The following is a 17655-nucleotide window of genomic DNA, read 5'->3' on the forward strand; positions in this document are numbered from 1 at the left end:
GACTAGCTGAAAGGGAAGGACATGGGAAGAAAGGAGAGAAAATGCAGCAACTTTAGGAAGAGTAATTTCCTTTATTTCTATACAGCTTCTTCTGCAGTCAATATTGTTAGTTTTCAGTGTTTGTTGCTATGACCTTGGAGTGTCTGTGTGGGTGGTGGCTGTAAGAGACACACGCAGATCCAACAAACCACAAAACTCCATTAGAAGTAGAGCTCATCCATGACTTGTGCTGATGGAAGTCAATGGAATATTCCGCTGTACTCATTTCCACACTGCTTTAGGGATATTAATGTTGACAGAGCGTACCACTTTGCTCATGTCAGGCTCCTTCATAGCTGCAGAAGCTTTTAGGAACATTTACTCTGCACTGTGGATTTCCTTATTTTCAAGGACTGGAAAATTCTCAATTAGCAACCATGATATGTATGCAACATAAGTCTCATTGTGTAGTATTGACTGCCAGGGTTAATCATGATCAAGCCTCAAGTATGACTAATTAAGTTCTCAACTGCAAACTAGCTGTTTCTTACCAAATTCTCTCCTAAATATGTCTGTGTCTGTTTTGAGTAGTTGAGAGAATATGGTAACAGCTTTAATTCTGATAGCACATGCAAGACAACCAGGTGATCAGGCCCAGTCAGCATGGGTGTATGAAAGGCAGGTCCTGCCAAACTAACCTGATCTCCTTCTATGACAAGGTGACCCACTTAATGGATGAGCTAAAGGCTGTGGAAGTAGTGTGCCTGGGCTTTAGTAAAACCTTCGACACTGTTCCTCACAGTATTCTGCTTGAGAAACCATCTGCCATTGGCCTGGACAGGCACACCCTCTGCTGGGTGCAAAACTGGTTGGATTGCTGGGCCCAAAGAGTTGTGGCGAATGGAGTTAAATCCAGCTGGGCCAGTCACAAGTGGTGTTCAGCAGGGTTCAGTGCTGGATCTAGTCCTGTTCAATGTCTTTATCAATTACCTGGATGAAGGGATTGAATGTAACCTTAGTAAGTCTGTGGATGAGAAAAAGCTGTGAGGAAGCTTCGATCTGCTTGAGGGTAGGGAGGCTCTACAGAGGGATCTGAACAGGCTGGATCGATGGGCAGAGTCTAATGGGATGAGGTTTAACAAGGCCAAATGCCAGGTCCTGCACTTGGGGCACAACAACCCTGTGCAGTGCTACAGGCCTGGGGAAGAGTGTCTGGAAAGCTGCCTGGCAGAGAAGAAACTGGGGGTGTTGGTTGACAGCAGGTGAACATGAGCCAGCAGTGTGCCCAGGTGGCCAAGAAGGCCAATGGCATCTTGGCTTGTATCAGAAACAATGTGGCCAGCAGGAGCAGCGAAGTGATTCTTCCCCTGTACTCAGCACTGGTGAGGCCGTACCTTGAATACCGTGTTGTTTTGGGCCCCTCACTACAAGAAAGACACTGAGGTGCTGGAGTGTGTCCAGAGAAGGGCAACAAAGCTGGTGAAGGGGCTGGAGAAGAAGTCTTACGAGAAGCAGCTGAGGGAACTGAGGTTGTTTAGTCTGGAGAAGAGGAGGCTGAGGGAAGACCTTATCACTGTCTACAACAACCTGAAAGGAGGTTGTAGAGTGGTGGGTGTTGGTCTCTTTGCCCAAGTGACAGGACGAGAGGAAATGGCCTCAAGCTGCGGCAGGGGAGGTTCAGATTGGACATTAGGAAAAACTTCTTCATCGAAAGCATTATCAGGCAAAGGAAGAGGCTGCCCACGGAGGTGGTTGAGTCACCATCCCTGAAGGTGTTGAAAAGATGGGTAGAATAAGTGCTTACGGATATGATTCAGTAGTAGACAGGTACAGTTGGACTGAATGATCTCAAGTGTCTTTTCCAACCTAGCATTTCTATGATTCTAGGATTCTCTAGAAATACGTGTTTACTAGAGTAGCACTTGAAAATGTTATAGAAAAAGATGTGAGAATAAAGATAAGATGAGTCTGATCAAATAATACATAATTGATAAAGACATTATCTCTTACATCCATTTGCAATTTTAAGAATAGCTTCATAATATTATTATATTCTCAAAGATGCTCTGTCACTGTGTCTGTATGTCTCAAAGAAGAATTATTTAACACAGAAATGCTACCATTTAAAAATAGAAATGACAGACTTGCCAAAGACATTAATCTAAATCATCTGGGATACACATTTGTGCACTCCTCTTACAAATCCAGTTTGCTTCTTTTAATATCGCAAGGTTAAATGTTAAAAACATTTTAAGCTTAATTTTTTTCTCAATTATTTGAGAAAAACAGAAGCAGAGCAACTAACAACTAAAAGTAGTAACTTTGAAACCAGATTACTCCCAAGGCAGACTTTTAAAAAAGTTATACTCACCCTGACAGTTTCATTCAAATTTTGATTATTGAAAATTTGCCCTCTAAGAGGATAGGATACTTCTCAAAATTTCATAAATATATTATTATTCTATGAAAATAATTAGTTTTGCTGCCACAGAGATTGGAAATTGCATTGTTTTAACTGTAGAAATGGAAACTAAAATGGCCTTAGTGTCTATTCACAAAAAGTAATATAAAGCAGTAAAATTAGTGTATCTTCATAAGAAAACAGAATGAACTTTCTATGATACTGGTAGAATTAACAGCAATTCTTTTTTAGCTTACATGTAACAAAGCTATACAGTACAATATGTTTTAGATGCTGATCTTTTTTTAAATAATAAAGAAAGGACTATCTGCATATTGCTTTCTGTTTGACCAACATCTTATGATGCATGCAATCACTTTCTGTAAGGTCTTTTTCTTGGGTAAAACCCCCACATTGCTTAATTTAATAACACCATTGTAATTCATAGCACTAATAATCTATTAGTTGAAATAATACTGTTACTGCAGTTGTCCAGATCACTGTATTTTGTGAATAGACAGCAAATTCATCAGCTATGTAAAAATGACATCAAGAATTTTGTGGTTTGAAAGCTTCGTACAGATGACACAAATAAGAATGGAACGAGAAAGCATGGGAAATACAGGGCATGATGTTGGATATCACGAGGACAGAGGAAGAAAGTTAATCCACCTTGGAAACACAGTGCACTATCATTGTTGTTAGTTGCGTCCATATCTGGAAAAGAGGCACTAAGAGGTAATCTTCCACAATCATTCTGGTACAGTGGACAATGGATAGCACCATCTTGAGGCAGTGGATGAAAAGGCTGGTGCGTGGGACTCTTTTTCAGCGCTTTAAGAGATGAATTCCTTTCTGGAATGTCTGGAAGCAGCTCAGTAATAAGTCTGTGTAATATACTGTTGTCAGGCAAGCTTCCCCTTCTTTTTTCAGCTTTAATTTGGTCACAGATGTCTTTAAGTGCAGAATCTAGTGCTTCAAATACAGATGATTTGCATTTTTTCTTTTCAGTTTGTTTTTTAGGAGCTGCACTTTTTTTCCTCCGGAAAGGCACTGGACTTACTAGAAATGCTATCTTAGAGAGGCCAGATTCTGCTTCCTGTCTCCTTGGATCTTCAGTGGTTTCTTGTTTAGCCCTTTCATGTTTTAGCATGGTGGTGAAGCGGGTGTAGGATGCTGGGCATCGCCCTTTGCAGGAGCTGATGAGATGCCGGTGGTGATGGTGGTGGTGGTGATGGTGATGGCCTGATCCATAAAAGCTTTCAGATGATGTGAAGGAAAAATGGTCAAAGTCACTTTCACTACAAAAGGATGAACCCTCTATCTGGATAAAGTCACTGAGGTCAGAAACCACTCCATCCTGATCACTGTCTGAAAAGTCCATATGTGATCTTTGTGGCTCATCACTGGTCACTTCAATATGAATTGGCACCAGGGTTTTAGATTTGTAGCTCCGTTGTACCTGAGATGGATGTCTGCCTTGATCATCTTCTTCCAGCAAGGATTCAATAGAAAATCGCCTCTGTGGACACAAGCCATTTTTAGGAGGCTCTAGTGTAACAGTTGATAACATTTCATCACCTAGATTCGGCATTGATTTTGACTTCTGAATTAATTTTTCAAATTCAGATATTCTTGTTGGCACCATATCTCTGGGCACCTCTTCAGTAGAAGACTCTCTCCAGCCTTGAAGAATACCTTTGTGTTGTTCTTTTTCATACTGCAGTATTCTTGACTTCACAGAACAGATAACCTCAGAATTCATCAAGTCTTTGCGATTGATGCGGTGCATCTTCTTGTACATTTTTAGGAATCCTGGGGCATCATGTGCAGATCTGTGGCGAACTCTGGACCTACTACTGCCATGGCCCTCAGAAACATATGGAGAGGCCCAGTTCATTGAGCAAACTTCTTTGGAGCCCTCCTCACACAACAGAGAGCCCATGCTTTCTGATTTGGCCTGTGCATCGGGAAAGCCATCGTGATCATCTGTTAACAGATCATCACAGCTACGAGATATCCTCTTTGGAGAAGCAGTTTCTTCGGTGCTGCTCCAGACTTCCGCATTTTGACGAGTCATTTGCCAGCCGTTCTTGTAGGTGACCGCCCTTCTTGAATCATTTGGAACAGCTAAATGTTGTCTGTAAGTGCTACAGTAATCTAGTTCATTTGAGGTGTTGTGGTTGTGCACTGAATAGCTTAAAAGGGATGGATACACTTTGCTAATATCCCCACCTTTATAATCCATAGAGCAGCATGGTAAAAAAGAGACATTGCCAGAAATTAAAAGATTCAGAAAGTTGGAATTAACATCAGTAAGTATTAGAAAGACCGGAAAAGAGACAGCACTGAATGCATCTATTAACTTGGGTCAGTACATAGGTTACTACAGCCTGGGGCAGCAGAGCTAATAATTGTTTTCCAGTTGTAAAAATATATGCATGCTAATTTGAACATTAAAAAGAATTCCTTATGAATTATGGAGATATTACCCTTTCCACACCCCCTCCACCAAAGCAATGTAAGATAACAAACATTAATATTGATTATGAAGCAGGTCACCAGACAATAAGAGCTGCAAAGGATTTAAAATGAAACCAAATGATGAATCTAGACCTCCCTCAAGTATTGACTTTTCCACCTGTGCATTATGAATGAAGCTGTTTAGGATTTTTGAGCTGAAAAATGCTCAGAGGATTCACAACAACTGCCTATTCTAAGATAATTAAGATAAATTATCTAAGATAATTAAGATAAACGGGAAATTTCTCTCAGTTGTTCATAGGTAGCATAGGTATCCTGCTCTTTCCTTGTGTGACAACACTGAAGGCAGTGGTGTTTTCTACAGCTCATTGAGGGCAGAACAAGGTGGCTGTGGAACTGCTATATGGATGTAAAGGAAGATGTATCAGTTTACTGAGCCTAACCAGTACACAGAAGAAACAATAGCCTTTAGCTTGGCTTCCATGACAAAGCCTGAATTTGCAAGCAAGTTTTAAGATACATTTTTATGTGCATGTAGATTTAGAAGTCAGTATAAGACAAATTTGGAACTGTGGTCTCTCACTTCTCACCTTCCAAAAGTTAATTAGCTGTGGTCAATATTCTAAAGGGAAGGCTTTTATACACAGGAAGTGTTTAAGTCACAGTAAGTGCTCGTTATTGGTGGTGGGTAAATGCAGGTAAATGGAGTTCCCCAGCCTTTCACTACCTGGCCTGGTACATCAAACAGATTAATTTATCCAGTTTTTAAATTACAGTTATAACACTGAGTTTAAAATACTTTTGCTTTCCCATCACTTCTCTCTCAATATTCCTCATTGCCTTTTTTTGTCTGACACATTTTGTTGTGGCCTGCATATTATTTTCTTTTCAGTGGAAATTTATTTAAAAAAGGCTTAAATGGTCCCTAATGCAGCTAAGGGCTGATTAGAAAGTATAGCTACAATATAAAGCAATTAAATGCATAATAATAATAACTGAAACAGAAGGAGACATCTTTTATATGATATTACTCTGTATATTACCTCTATTGTGTGTTTTACTGGAAACCTTTTGTCTTTCTAAAAAACCTACCCAAACTCACAAACCAACAACTGATTCATTTATCTCTTTTCTGGAGAGACATGGAGAACACTAATGGAATTGTGAGCTACTCAGAAAACAAAGCTAATCAGATTGTATATTCTATACTAAATATGCCAAGGATCTACAAAATCAAAAATCAAACTACGGATGTTTGCTTGATTAAATTAGGTCCTGATGACTGACAGTGTTGAAGACATGCGCTATAGATCTGAAAGGTCTATTCTGGAAACACACTTTTAATCTCATATGCTATTTGTCTTGATTGTATATATTGAAAACAGTTTTAAAATCACAGTAATCTAATGAGAGAGTAGTGGAGTTAATAAACCTTTATGGGTTTAGATACTGTGGTACAAATAGTCTTCATTTAGGCAATTTTCTTTTGTTAGAATAAGCAGTTGAAACTGGAAAATCCTTGTTACAAATCCAGATTTACAGCTTAAAATTATACACATAAGAATAAACAAGTTAGCCTTTCACGAAAGGCCCAAAGCTCTTGATTAATAGAGTAAATCTTCCAGTGAAGTGCACTGAGCAACAGTGGATGGTTGCATTTACTGCAAACGTATTGTACAACACATCACCAGTAGTTTTCTGCTAATAAATATGCACTTCTCTTACCTTTTGCTCTTGATGGAGAAGAAGGAGACGAGCTAGTTAAAGGCTTTCTAAGGGTGGTATATGGGCCTTGCATATCTGTACGGCCCGGGCTTGGCCTGTTTGCATTCTGATCGTTGTGCACCCTCTGATGACTTACAGCAGGTTCTGACTTCCTTCTTTTTCTGTAGTCACTTGCAGTACTTGCGGAGCTACATAAATAATAAGTATTAGCAGCAGTCTAATTCTGAGATCAGAACTCAGGAATTTAAAAAGTAAGCTCATGATTGTATTATTGGTTTACAGATTAAACAATGCCAGAACAAGTACATAAAAAAATATATAAATAGGGGAAGCACTGGTGTCAGATATCTTACAGCACATTTCACAGAGAAAACCCAAATTCCCTTTTTATCTGATTGTTTTAAAGTTTTATACATAATTGCTATGTCATTTTCATAGTGATGGCTTTGAAACAAATGTATTGAAGTTTTTTTAGACTTTCTTTGGTACTAGTAGTTCAGCACAAAGATAGGAAAAAAGCAGAAACATAGGAAAAAGGTAGAAACAGAGAAGAAGTGAGGTAGCATGCATAGGGAAACAGCACTGAAAATGCTGCAGGCAATAAGGTTAAATGTCAGATTGCTGCAGTTGGAACAGAAGCTCAGGGATGTTAGTGGAAAGACTGAGAATACAGCATAGCTTATTTTCAAAGTAAACAGTAAGTCCTTGTAAAACAAAAGTAAGATTTACACTTCAGCATCAAATTTTGAATACTCTCTCCGTGCATCTATTTTGTCAGTAGCTTTCACAAGGAAACCCCTCAGGCCGAATAATCTGTGTTTACTGAAATCACATATTGTATCTCTTACCTAGAGGGTCTGTCCAGGCCTTTGCCAGTTGAATAGTGATGATACAAGGAAGTCTGTGAAAACAAATATATGAGTCTGTTACACATCTGTATTTGAAAAAATGAGTGATGATTTCTGCTTATCATATTTGATTATGACTGTTTCTCTGTGACAAATCCTAGAACCATACTATAATTATTAACATCTTGAGCACTCCAACACAATGAAATATTTAATGAGAACAGTTAGACAGTTTTAAAAAATAATCATTAGACTGCATTTAATATTCTACTTCAGCAATTTTTTTTCTTTTAAAGCAAAAGACCAAAGTCACATGCTTCTCTATACCCTTTCCAAAAACTAGATACAGAATGGATACAAAGTTTTACTATAAAGCCATAAAAAGTCTGAAAATAATTCCTTCATGCAAAAGTGAGGTTTGCAGAGCTTGTCCTTCCCCCCATACTTACCCCAATCCCACAGTCAATTATAGCCAGAAGGTTTTGTAAATCCCATTATATTTGTGGCCAGTTGCTGACCATTTTATATTCCTAGTAAGAACAGTTCATATCACAGATCACTAGTCATTGCTTATGGAGTTACAGTAATAGCTACTGCACGAACCCTGGAAGATGGAATGGAGTACTGCTCCGTGATTTTATTGTTAATACAAAGTCAACCTTAAATGACCACTAATTATAAATCAAACATTTCAAATCTGCAGTCGGAGTCAGGGAATAGTACAATTCTGGTAACTAGGTATAAATTTAGAACAAACTCCCTGGTCGCTAGGGTATTTTCTTATGGGTACAAAGCACTGTGGTTCAAAAGTTAGACTTGTTTTAAGTTCTTGGCATGTCATTTCAGGGCTGACCTGATGGATGGGACATAGAACTGTCATACAGCTTTGTAAGATGCAGGAACTATTTATTTCTATAGTAGACTTCTAGACTTTTTCTCTGTAGTGAAAAATCTTTTCAGACATTGTGCTGCAGAAGTAATAACACTTGTGGCCTGTGTAAGTGCTTTGTTGTTAGGTATTCATTTTTTTCCAGTGGTTTGAATTGCAAGTTCATTAAGACAACTTCACCCAGATTTGTAAATTAACATTTATGAATACTTCTAGAAGGCATGTACTCTAAGAGTATTTATGAACAGATTTCATGAGACTGCATACTTTAAACAACATTCTAGAATCACTGTTGAAGCTGCTTTTACAGGTAGGGCACTATAAAGGCAATATGATTGTTAGTGCTCATTTGTCCTTAGGCTTTGTTATTTAAGACCTGCAGCACGTACCAAGTGATTCCAAAAGGAAACTAACTGAAATTTTGATTTCTTGATTACATTGAAGTTTATTATCCTGTGAGGCAAGAAGAACCACACAAACATGACAGAATATGGATCAAACATTATCTAAAACTTGAACCAAAATAATTCCAATATTCTCAGTAATTTTTAACTGTAGATTAACTTAAATCACATAAAAAACCCCAAACAGGTAAAAAAAACTTCCATGGCTTTGCTAAGAATGACAGCTGAGATGTAAGCAGATAAAAGCTGTTGATAAACCGAAGACTTTAAAATTACTTTCCAAAGTAAATAAATCCTCTATAACGTATTTATGGTAATCTCTGTATAGGTTTTCAAAATGCTTATTTTTTTCTAAACAGAGATTTCTTAGCTTTATGGAAGAGTATTTCTCCTGTGATACTACTTACGACTGCTATCCCACTCAGTGTTAAATACTGCTATGTTCATAGCCTCCATATTGGATCAGAATAACTTGATATATAAACCAAGGGTAGAATTCCATCACATGTGTGATTACAAGTCTGCGCTAAGTGGTCTATGTAAAGCATGATCACTGCAAAACCCAGGAACATAAATCTGGTTTCCAATTCTTCTCTCAAGTCATACTTGGCTTAACTTGTAAAACACTGTGGCAGAAGTAGCTTTGACATGGAGTTGTATTAGATTATTGTGAACTATATCCTATTAACAGTGTTCGTGTACAGCTCCTGTTCCTCTTGATTTCAACAGGAATCTTGAAGGCAGCAAATTTTGAAAACAGCATAGTGTTGTAAGATTGGCAAAAGGTGTTATGGCAACTCTAATATTTCTCCAAGAGACAGCATGGGAACTGGCCTGTAATTGAAGGAATTTAGTCTCTTGCCTATTTCAAGGCTTCTTGGCAATCTTGGACAGTTCAACATGACACGTTTCCATCCCACACTCTCACATGCTTTTCATCTGGAGGGAAATTTGAAACTAAGCACATGCTTAGGAAAAAAACGAAACCCAAGTTTTTGGTTACTACTACTTCTCTGTTTTCTTCCTATTAATTTTCAAATGAAATAGACTACTGGACTAAATCATGAAACCATGATATTTGTTCCACTTCATTCCTTCAGTAAGTTGCATGTTTAAATTTGCTAGTCCTTGCGTCTGTTCAGAATAAAAGGAATGCAACACTCCGGTAATACCTCTAATTAAGAGTCATACACTGGAGAAGTGATGTGTCTTCTCAAGATTTTAAAGTCTCTTTTTTAATATTCTGTCAACACATTAGAGGCAAAGCTGAGGTAGTTTCTCTGGTGTTGCCAACATTCTTACCTGATGGTTACTGTTAAATTGTTCCTGTCAGAGCTCAATTAGCGTGATTCTATTGTAATGTCCTACATTGTTCTGTATGACATTTTGCTTTTTAATAATAAAATAGGAAACCAAAAGATTGCACTTCCTCTTTTTATCATATTTATCCTCCCACTGCCACACTGTATCATGGATTTTCAGGTTGTGGAAGCTGATGCTCAAGTTTTGGCAACATACAACTCTGCTTCAGTGACATATGCTATGGATGAAAGATGGGTGCTAGAAAGAAAAGCTCCAAAAATTACTTTAGTGCTATGCTAAGAAAAAAAGGGCTACTTGTCATGCAGTCATTTTCAGCTCATCCAATACAACCTACAGACACATAAGAGGAGACATGATCTCCTCTATTCAACTGCATTTCATTTACAGTAGAGAATGACACACATGCAACCCACCGTGTGCGCGCTATGGCAGGAAGGAGAAAGTTGCATTAAGAAAGTATCAATGACAATTTGTCCACCTGCTAGGAATTACTACTGTGTTTATTCTTTGTAAATTAACCTGTCTGCAAGCAACACCCCTCTGCAACTTGCAGTCTGTGTATGAGAGATCTTCACACAATCTAGGAAACAAGCTGTTACCAAGAGGAGCAAGGTGAGGTAGCGGGACATAGCCCATGTTTTCAAGGAACTGGGAAGAGTGTATGAGTGACATCGTAAGGATGGTGCTCTCAGTAGGTCAGGTCTGTTGTAGCAACAGCCAGTTAGAAGACGACTACCAACATTTATGATTACGGATCACACGCCCAGCTTCTTCCAGTGTTAGGTATTTTCGTGAGTGAAAATTTGCCTCACTCAGAGAGTGATGAATCCCTTTCCCAGGCAACTTTCTGTGCAGAGGTGCACCACAAATGTTTTTTTTCCATGGTGGGAGAGAACATAAGACTGTGTAATACGATCTAGTTTTATCACAGCATCTGATTTTTATTTGCTAAAACCAACCTATTTTTCTGCAAAAAAATGTGAAGTTATTTTTTTCAAGTTTCATTTTCCCAGCAAAACACAGATTTCAAGGTGTTTTTTTCTTTTAATATTCTACTGTTGCATTGATCCTAAGTGATTAACAAACTGTGCATGGCACTTTAAAATTTAAAACAGATTTGTGGATTCGGATATGAAGAACAGAAAAAGATAATTGTTGACCAAAGTATTTTAAGTACTATAACCTAGCTAATTAAGTCAGTGGGCTTAAACATTAGAAAGAAGGGGTACTATGAAACAAAACTGTATTATCTGCTCTAGGATAGGAGAAAAGAAACAAACCACATTTCCACGGGCAGATTAAGGAGAAGTCTGTGTTTTAGAGTCAGTTCTGTTTTGGAGGTGTGTCGATGATCATAAGATATTCTCAGACAGACAATTAACCTGGTACTCGCACTTAGAAAATTATGCCTATTTTATTTTTCAGTATTTGTGTATGGGGATCATGAGTGCATTACTGTTAACCTATCCTGTGTAAACAAAATATCGTGGTATTTGTTTCTTAAAATACTTTTTGAAGAATGTATTTATGCCAGTCTTTAACGTTCACACAGTTCATATTTTCAAGTTTTTCTTCACATCCTCTGAAAGCTGAAAACTATGACAACTCTTCCATAACTACCCAAATTCAATAACAGTAGATGTTTATCTTAAAATTATGAGGTCTAGCTGCAATAAAACCATAAAAGCTAGCAGCAGAGTTGCTCACACCAACAGCTACTGTAACCACGGTTCTCCTTGCATTTCTACACAACAGAGTGAAGCGAAGGCCTCAGGTCTGCGTGCTTCCCTACACTACTCACAAAGCCAAACATTAAGCCTGTTTTGGAAAATGTCAGAGTCTTACTTCAAACATGGCCAAAACTATCAATCTCCTCTATGTTGACCAGTCACTGCCACAGGCTGGTACCAGCAGAGTAAAGAAACTCAGGCTCACAAGTGATCTCTGTTAGAACTTTTATATAAGGTGATAAAACCACTGCAGATTAATTGCCATTGTAGGACAGAAACTTCCACAGAAGCTGGGCTAAGACCATCTGTCACATGATATTGGCCAAACAACCATGGGGCAGGGATTCCTTTTCCACCATCTGTAATGGCTCCAGAACTATACAGATCATCATGTAAATCCCAAGGGTGGTGTAGCTTCCCACTGCCTCCTATGGAAGGCAATGTGTAAATCACACAGATGAAACCAAACTATCAAGAACTTTATACACAGCATTCCCCTGGCCATAAATACTGGGCTAGTGATCAGCCTAGGATAGGAAGAAGTTTGTGTCATGCCAAAATTGAGTGCTGGGTTACAATATAGCTTTTGCTTTCATCACCTTGAGTGTAACTTGCCTTTTTGCCTCTTCCTGTATGTTGTACATTCTACAATAACAATTTTCACCACAGGCATATGTTATAATATATATGCTGTGTGGAGTTTATACCTTCCACCCACAGGCAGAGTTGCACTGATATAGCATACAGGGGATAGGTGAAAGCAAATACTGGATATGGTTATTTTTTACTACCAAGAGTAGGTACCAGTGTATGCAGCTGTCCTATAAACTCTAGGACATTATTGGCTCACGATACCTCCAAGCTGCTCGGAGATGGCCCAACAGAACACATCTTCCCCCACTCCCCTTATTTCCAAAGACAATTAGGCATCCTCCAGAATATTCAATACTGCCCTGTATGGATAAAGGCCACCTGAAAAAAAATACTTAAATACTGGAGACAATCACCTCAAACTACCAAATACAGACCTTGTTGAATACTTATTCGATTAGGTTCTACTAAACAACCCCCATATAAATATTTACAATTAAGCCAATATTTTAGCTGTTTTCATTCATCAAGGCTTTAATTGTGACTGAAAGTGGAGTCAGGAAAAGTGGGAAAAAGTTGCAAATAACAAACAAACAGCTTTGTTTTCATGGTGGTTCTAGTATTTTACCAAGTTATTTCAAAATATTCCCCCCTCCCTGGAAAAGTATTTAATTTGCTATAGTTTGTGAACATGATTTACCATATTCAAAGACAAATAAAATTCAAAATAAAATTTAAATGTCTTCGTAAATTTAACAAAGAGAAACCCAGTATTACTTAATAGCTGTTTTACTCAGATCTATTGAACATGAAAATATTTAAAATAATCATTCTAGGGCTTCTAAATTCTCTTCTCTGATATATAGAGTACTCTCAAGCATTAGTGAAGGCTTAAAAGCTTCCCATCTCAGAGAACTAGCCCCAAACTTCACAACCATGAGTTTTTCCCAGATTTACAGAGCTTAAAACCAAACCAGAGTAACTTGTAAACAGTCAACAATTTAGGGCCACACTTTGTGTTTAAATTTTGGAGAAACTATGTAAGATGAGAGTGAATCACGAATACGAATGAAGTAAAGCCACCATATGAAGTAAAGTTGTAATTATGGGATTCACTGACTTTTGCCCTAACACTCTAAAAATGGGGAAGGATGGGAGAAGGAATGAAAGCTTGAATTGCTCCCACTCAGAGTAGGGCAATGACAGCCCACTACCTGATCTTAATACATTTTATTTGGAGTAATAACAGTTATTGTCAATCCTGCAGTTATAAATTTACAACAGGATTATTAATTGCTGTATTTCTTGATTGAAAACCTTAGTCATAAATACTTGATTGGAAAATGATAGCGTAGCCACAAAGGTTTTCACTTGATATAGAATTTGCAGTCAGATATTTTAATTAAAGAATACTTCTGTGTTGATGTACTAATGGTGTCTGAAAGCAATGCACTTGCCCAACTCTGAAGAAGTGGGAATTTGTCAAAGAGTTAGAGACGTATGGGCTGTTGTGTAATTCTGAGTGTTAATTTCTGAGAAGTTTTGGGGATAAGGACTCACAGTTCCTAGGATAATAAGATCAACATCCAAATGCACTAGTGATCTGGAAAGATATGAAGACAAAGATATAATGATTGTGAATTAGAAACACCTCATAGCTGTCAGAAGGAATCCACTAAATTTTAACAAAATTAAGACATAAATGGCAAGCACGTCAACCCTTCTTCCCAAGAGAACCATTGGAACAAGAATCATTCATTTACCTCATTGGAAACACCAGAAGAACTGTCTTGAACATAGTCCAAAAGCTTTTTAGGTGGCTGCATCATAAAATCAGAAGTGTAGAGATGAAATGGAGTATAATCAATGGCAGCAAGGAATGAAACACAGTTAGAAACTAAGTGTTGACAATGTCAGATACAAAGAGTGACACATTCAGGTAGAATGGAAAGAAGAATGTGCTACAATATTTTTTGGAATTATAAGCACCTTAATACAGTATTAGTAACTTTAGGCAGTAAAATTTACAACTGGAATGGCTGAATCAATACTAGCAGTTTTAATATTGATGAGACAGAAAAGTGTAAAGCATCACAGTTATGTTCTGCAGGGGAAATCTCAATATACTTTATCTTACAGGAGACATTATTCTCAGGTTATCACTGTCAGTCAAATGTTGATATTTAGCTTGTGTCTGGACTATTTCTGCCCATCGAGAGGGAGGTATGACAAAAGAGTTTGAATGGCTAGATAAAAGGAAATAAAAGATAATCACTGAAAATGTGATGCATTATAGACCACTGGACAACAAAACCCAGACATATTTGACTTTAAAAAAACTATTTTCAAGTGTTATTATTAAAAAAAAAAAAGTTTTAAAAGAATGCACGTGGTTTGCTTTCTCTTCTACTCTCACTGAAGTAGCAGGGAGTTCTGATTTTGGCTTATGCCTAGCTACAAAAAGGGACTAAGGTACCTGGTTCCCAGAGTGCCCTCCAGGATCCTAGGTCAAGTGCTCAGGCTCCTCAAATAGCCCGGCATGTCAGTAATCAGAATGCTGAGAGGGGCACCAGAGGATTGCTAGCTAACAGGGAAAGACAAGAATGGAATGTTTTAAATCCTGATACTCTCAAGCCTAAATGCCACTCCAATTTGGGATTTCCTGCCTGTGGGCGGGTGGTTTTGTTTTTTTTTTCCTCAAGCTTCCCAGGATTCTGGGGACCTACGAGGATACTTAACCAGACTGAGGGAATGCTTGAGTTTACTTCCTTCCTTTTTCTGAGGGGATTTGAACTCACACGTTCCACCTCTCTAGAGAATACTCCAACCACTATGTTAGACATTCTTCTGGGATGAAGACATTACCCTTTTTCCCTAAAGATGTTAGAGTGTACAGGAAAGGATCTGAGCTCTGTGGAGCCAGAGAAGGTGGGTGCAAAATCAAAAGCAAGTGCACCTCCAACCTAGTCATTAAGGTACTGTGAAAGGACGACTGAAACCCAGTTCTCAGTCATGCTTCAAGGATGGTACAATTTTATCCTTGTATATAAACAGCCTTTGGTGCTTACATCCAATTAAGCCTGTGGAATTTGCTGAAGAATTTTGAGTGTCTAGGCAACCACAGGTGGAAAGCTGAGTAATATCTCTGATGTTTAGGTGTTTCAAGCAAATGGAGCATTTTGGATTTATCATTTTAAATGTAAATGCTTGCAGTAGGACTATGGTAGCGCCTAGTCAACTGAGTCCTTTTTTTTTGGATCTGTTTACTCATGCAAACCAGAGCAGAATGAAAGTCTGTTTATCCAAGCAAAAGTTCAGCTTGAAAACAGAGCAAACCTGTATCTCTGTGTTAAGGTACAAGAAAGGTATTTTGCAAGTATGCATATAAGAGAGGAAAAAAGGAAAAAAAGCACAGTATTTACTGCCACAAGCAATTTGTATATGGCTGTGTGCATTTAAATTTAGACACGTTCCTTCAAGTAAAACACATGATTTGTAACTGAGCATCCCTAATGCAAACTGACATGTTTTTCTGTTCTGAAAGACTGTTCAAAAATAATCCAGCCAAATGCAAAAATGTAGGGAGACTAGTAAACATCCCTATTTAACATGCAATTTGCCTTGTTCTTAAATATTTACACAACACTATTTGTCTAATGTGTAGTCTGTATTAAATCTATTAAAGCCACTATTCTGGCAAGTTAAGGGTCCATTTGAAAAATAATAGTTATATGCATGAGATGACTTTACTGACCTTTCTCAAAGAAAAAATTAAATTAACCTCACTGGCATCTGTTTGCTGAATTTGGTAATTTGTAAATTCCTCATTATAAAAATATGTTTCCTAATATTTAATTATTAATATTCTGTCCTCACTTACCGGACGTCCAAACTCCAGTTCTGAAAAGAATTTATACCAGGGTTCGTTTTCTAAATCTATGTCATCTGGGTTTATGCGATCAGTCTGGAGCAGTTGTGAAGGAAAAGGGAAGGAAAAGGCACACACTGAGCAAAGTGCTAGAAATGTCATGTCATTTTAACAACACACACACAAAAAGACAAAACAAATACGTGGAAAAGAATGGAACAAAATGAAAGAATGAAGATGGTATTTAAGACAGAGAATATTCTTGTTCAAGAGCTGTCAGTGCCTGGTAGATTCAATACTTTTCTTTTTGTTCCTGTTCTTCCAATGACTGGAAGACATTAAACATTTTAAAATTACTCTTAAAGCTAAGAGGGCTCTTCGACCTCTTCTGTAAAAATCACTACATGCCTTAAGTAGATTTCATGCTACTAAAGATTCCTTGTTAAGGACATGGTATAAATGATCCTTAGCTTCAGCACAGGCAAGGAATTGCCCATCTGATCAGCAATAAAGACATACTTTTATCGATATTGCTTTTGGTCATTCCTTGTCTTCTCACAAAGCATGTTAATTCTGGATCTTGCTGTCTTGAAGCAAGCACTGAGCAGAGACAAGCAATATGCATCATGCAGGCATGGCTATATTAAAAAGCCACTTCAGCATATGAAATGAAACTGGTATATTTTAAATCCTATGGTCAAAAAATAGGGAACAAAAATTATGCATTCCATAATATTAGTTTTAGCAGTATTTTCTAATGCTTTATCTCCAACAGTCTTCTTGACATAATGAAGCATTTTTTCCACAGTGAGATGTGTTGTTTTAATCTGAAAATTCTCACAGCAAAGGGATAAAGTAACAATTCAAGACAGCATTAAGAATTTTTTCAATGAATGGAAGAATAATTGACAGATTTATTCAAGTAACATGAAAACATGATAGTGCAAAACAGCAGAGGTTCCAATGGGATATCTAATCAACTGTAAACCTGGCTGCATTCATTATTTTCTAGATAGCTCCAGTTCCTTTGTAGGAGCTGATACAAGCTGTCACGCAGCACAGAATTACAGTGAACTGTCGGCTTAAAGATCTCTGAAAGAGAGGAAGCCGCTTGTTAAAGATACTTCTGAATTTAAATTTCGGTCCTCCACAACTACAGTTATCAGAACTTAGACAGTAATTACAGTGTGACCTAGACAGCAATCCTCAAAGAAGATAGGGTCCTGCATAAAAATGATACTGGTGATTAAGTATGTGACACTTTTTCCTGCTGAGTCAAGCTTTCACCAATACACCAGAGCCATCACATAAAGCTATCTTTGTTTTCTGCAAGAGATAAACACCATACTCTTGACTATTTTGGGTAATTTTCTTGCTGCCTTTGATGTTACTGGAACAGATTGCCAATTTTGC

General features: G+C 37.7%; 1 protein-coding gene across 4 annotated transcripts in view; it reads right to left on the reverse strand.

Annotated features, from left to right (window-relative positions):
• The window catches only part of SORBS2 (sorbin and SH3 domain containing 2), a 232010-nt gene that overhangs the window by 28249 nt on the left and 186106 nt on the right, over positions 1–17655 (reverse strand). For 3 of the 4 annotated variants that reach the window (XM_069855895.1, XM_069855896.1, XM_069855897.1), the window contains 4 exons: positions 16255–16338; positions 14138–14194; positions 7438–7490; positions 6590–6777 (listed from right to left, as the gene is read on the reverse strand). In XM_069855895.1, coding sequence (XP_069711996.1) covers positions 6590–6777; positions 7438–7490; positions 14138–14194; positions 16255–16338 — 382 coding nt within the window. Of the gene's footprint in view, positions 1–3052; positions 4616–6589; positions 6778–7437; positions 7491–14137; positions 14195–16254; positions 16339–17655 lie in introns of all 4 variants that reach the window. The other variant, XM_069855894.1, reaches the window with a different exon arrangement.

The sequence above is a fragment of the Phaenicophaeus curvirostris genome, chromosome 4, assembly GCF_032191515.1.
Source record: "Phaenicophaeus curvirostris isolate KB17595 chromosome 4, BPBGC_Pcur_1.0, whole genome shotgun sequence".
Classification (NCBI taxonomy): Eukaryota; Metazoa; Chordata; class Aves; order Cuculiformes; family Cuculidae; genus Phaenicophaeus; species Phaenicophaeus curvirostris.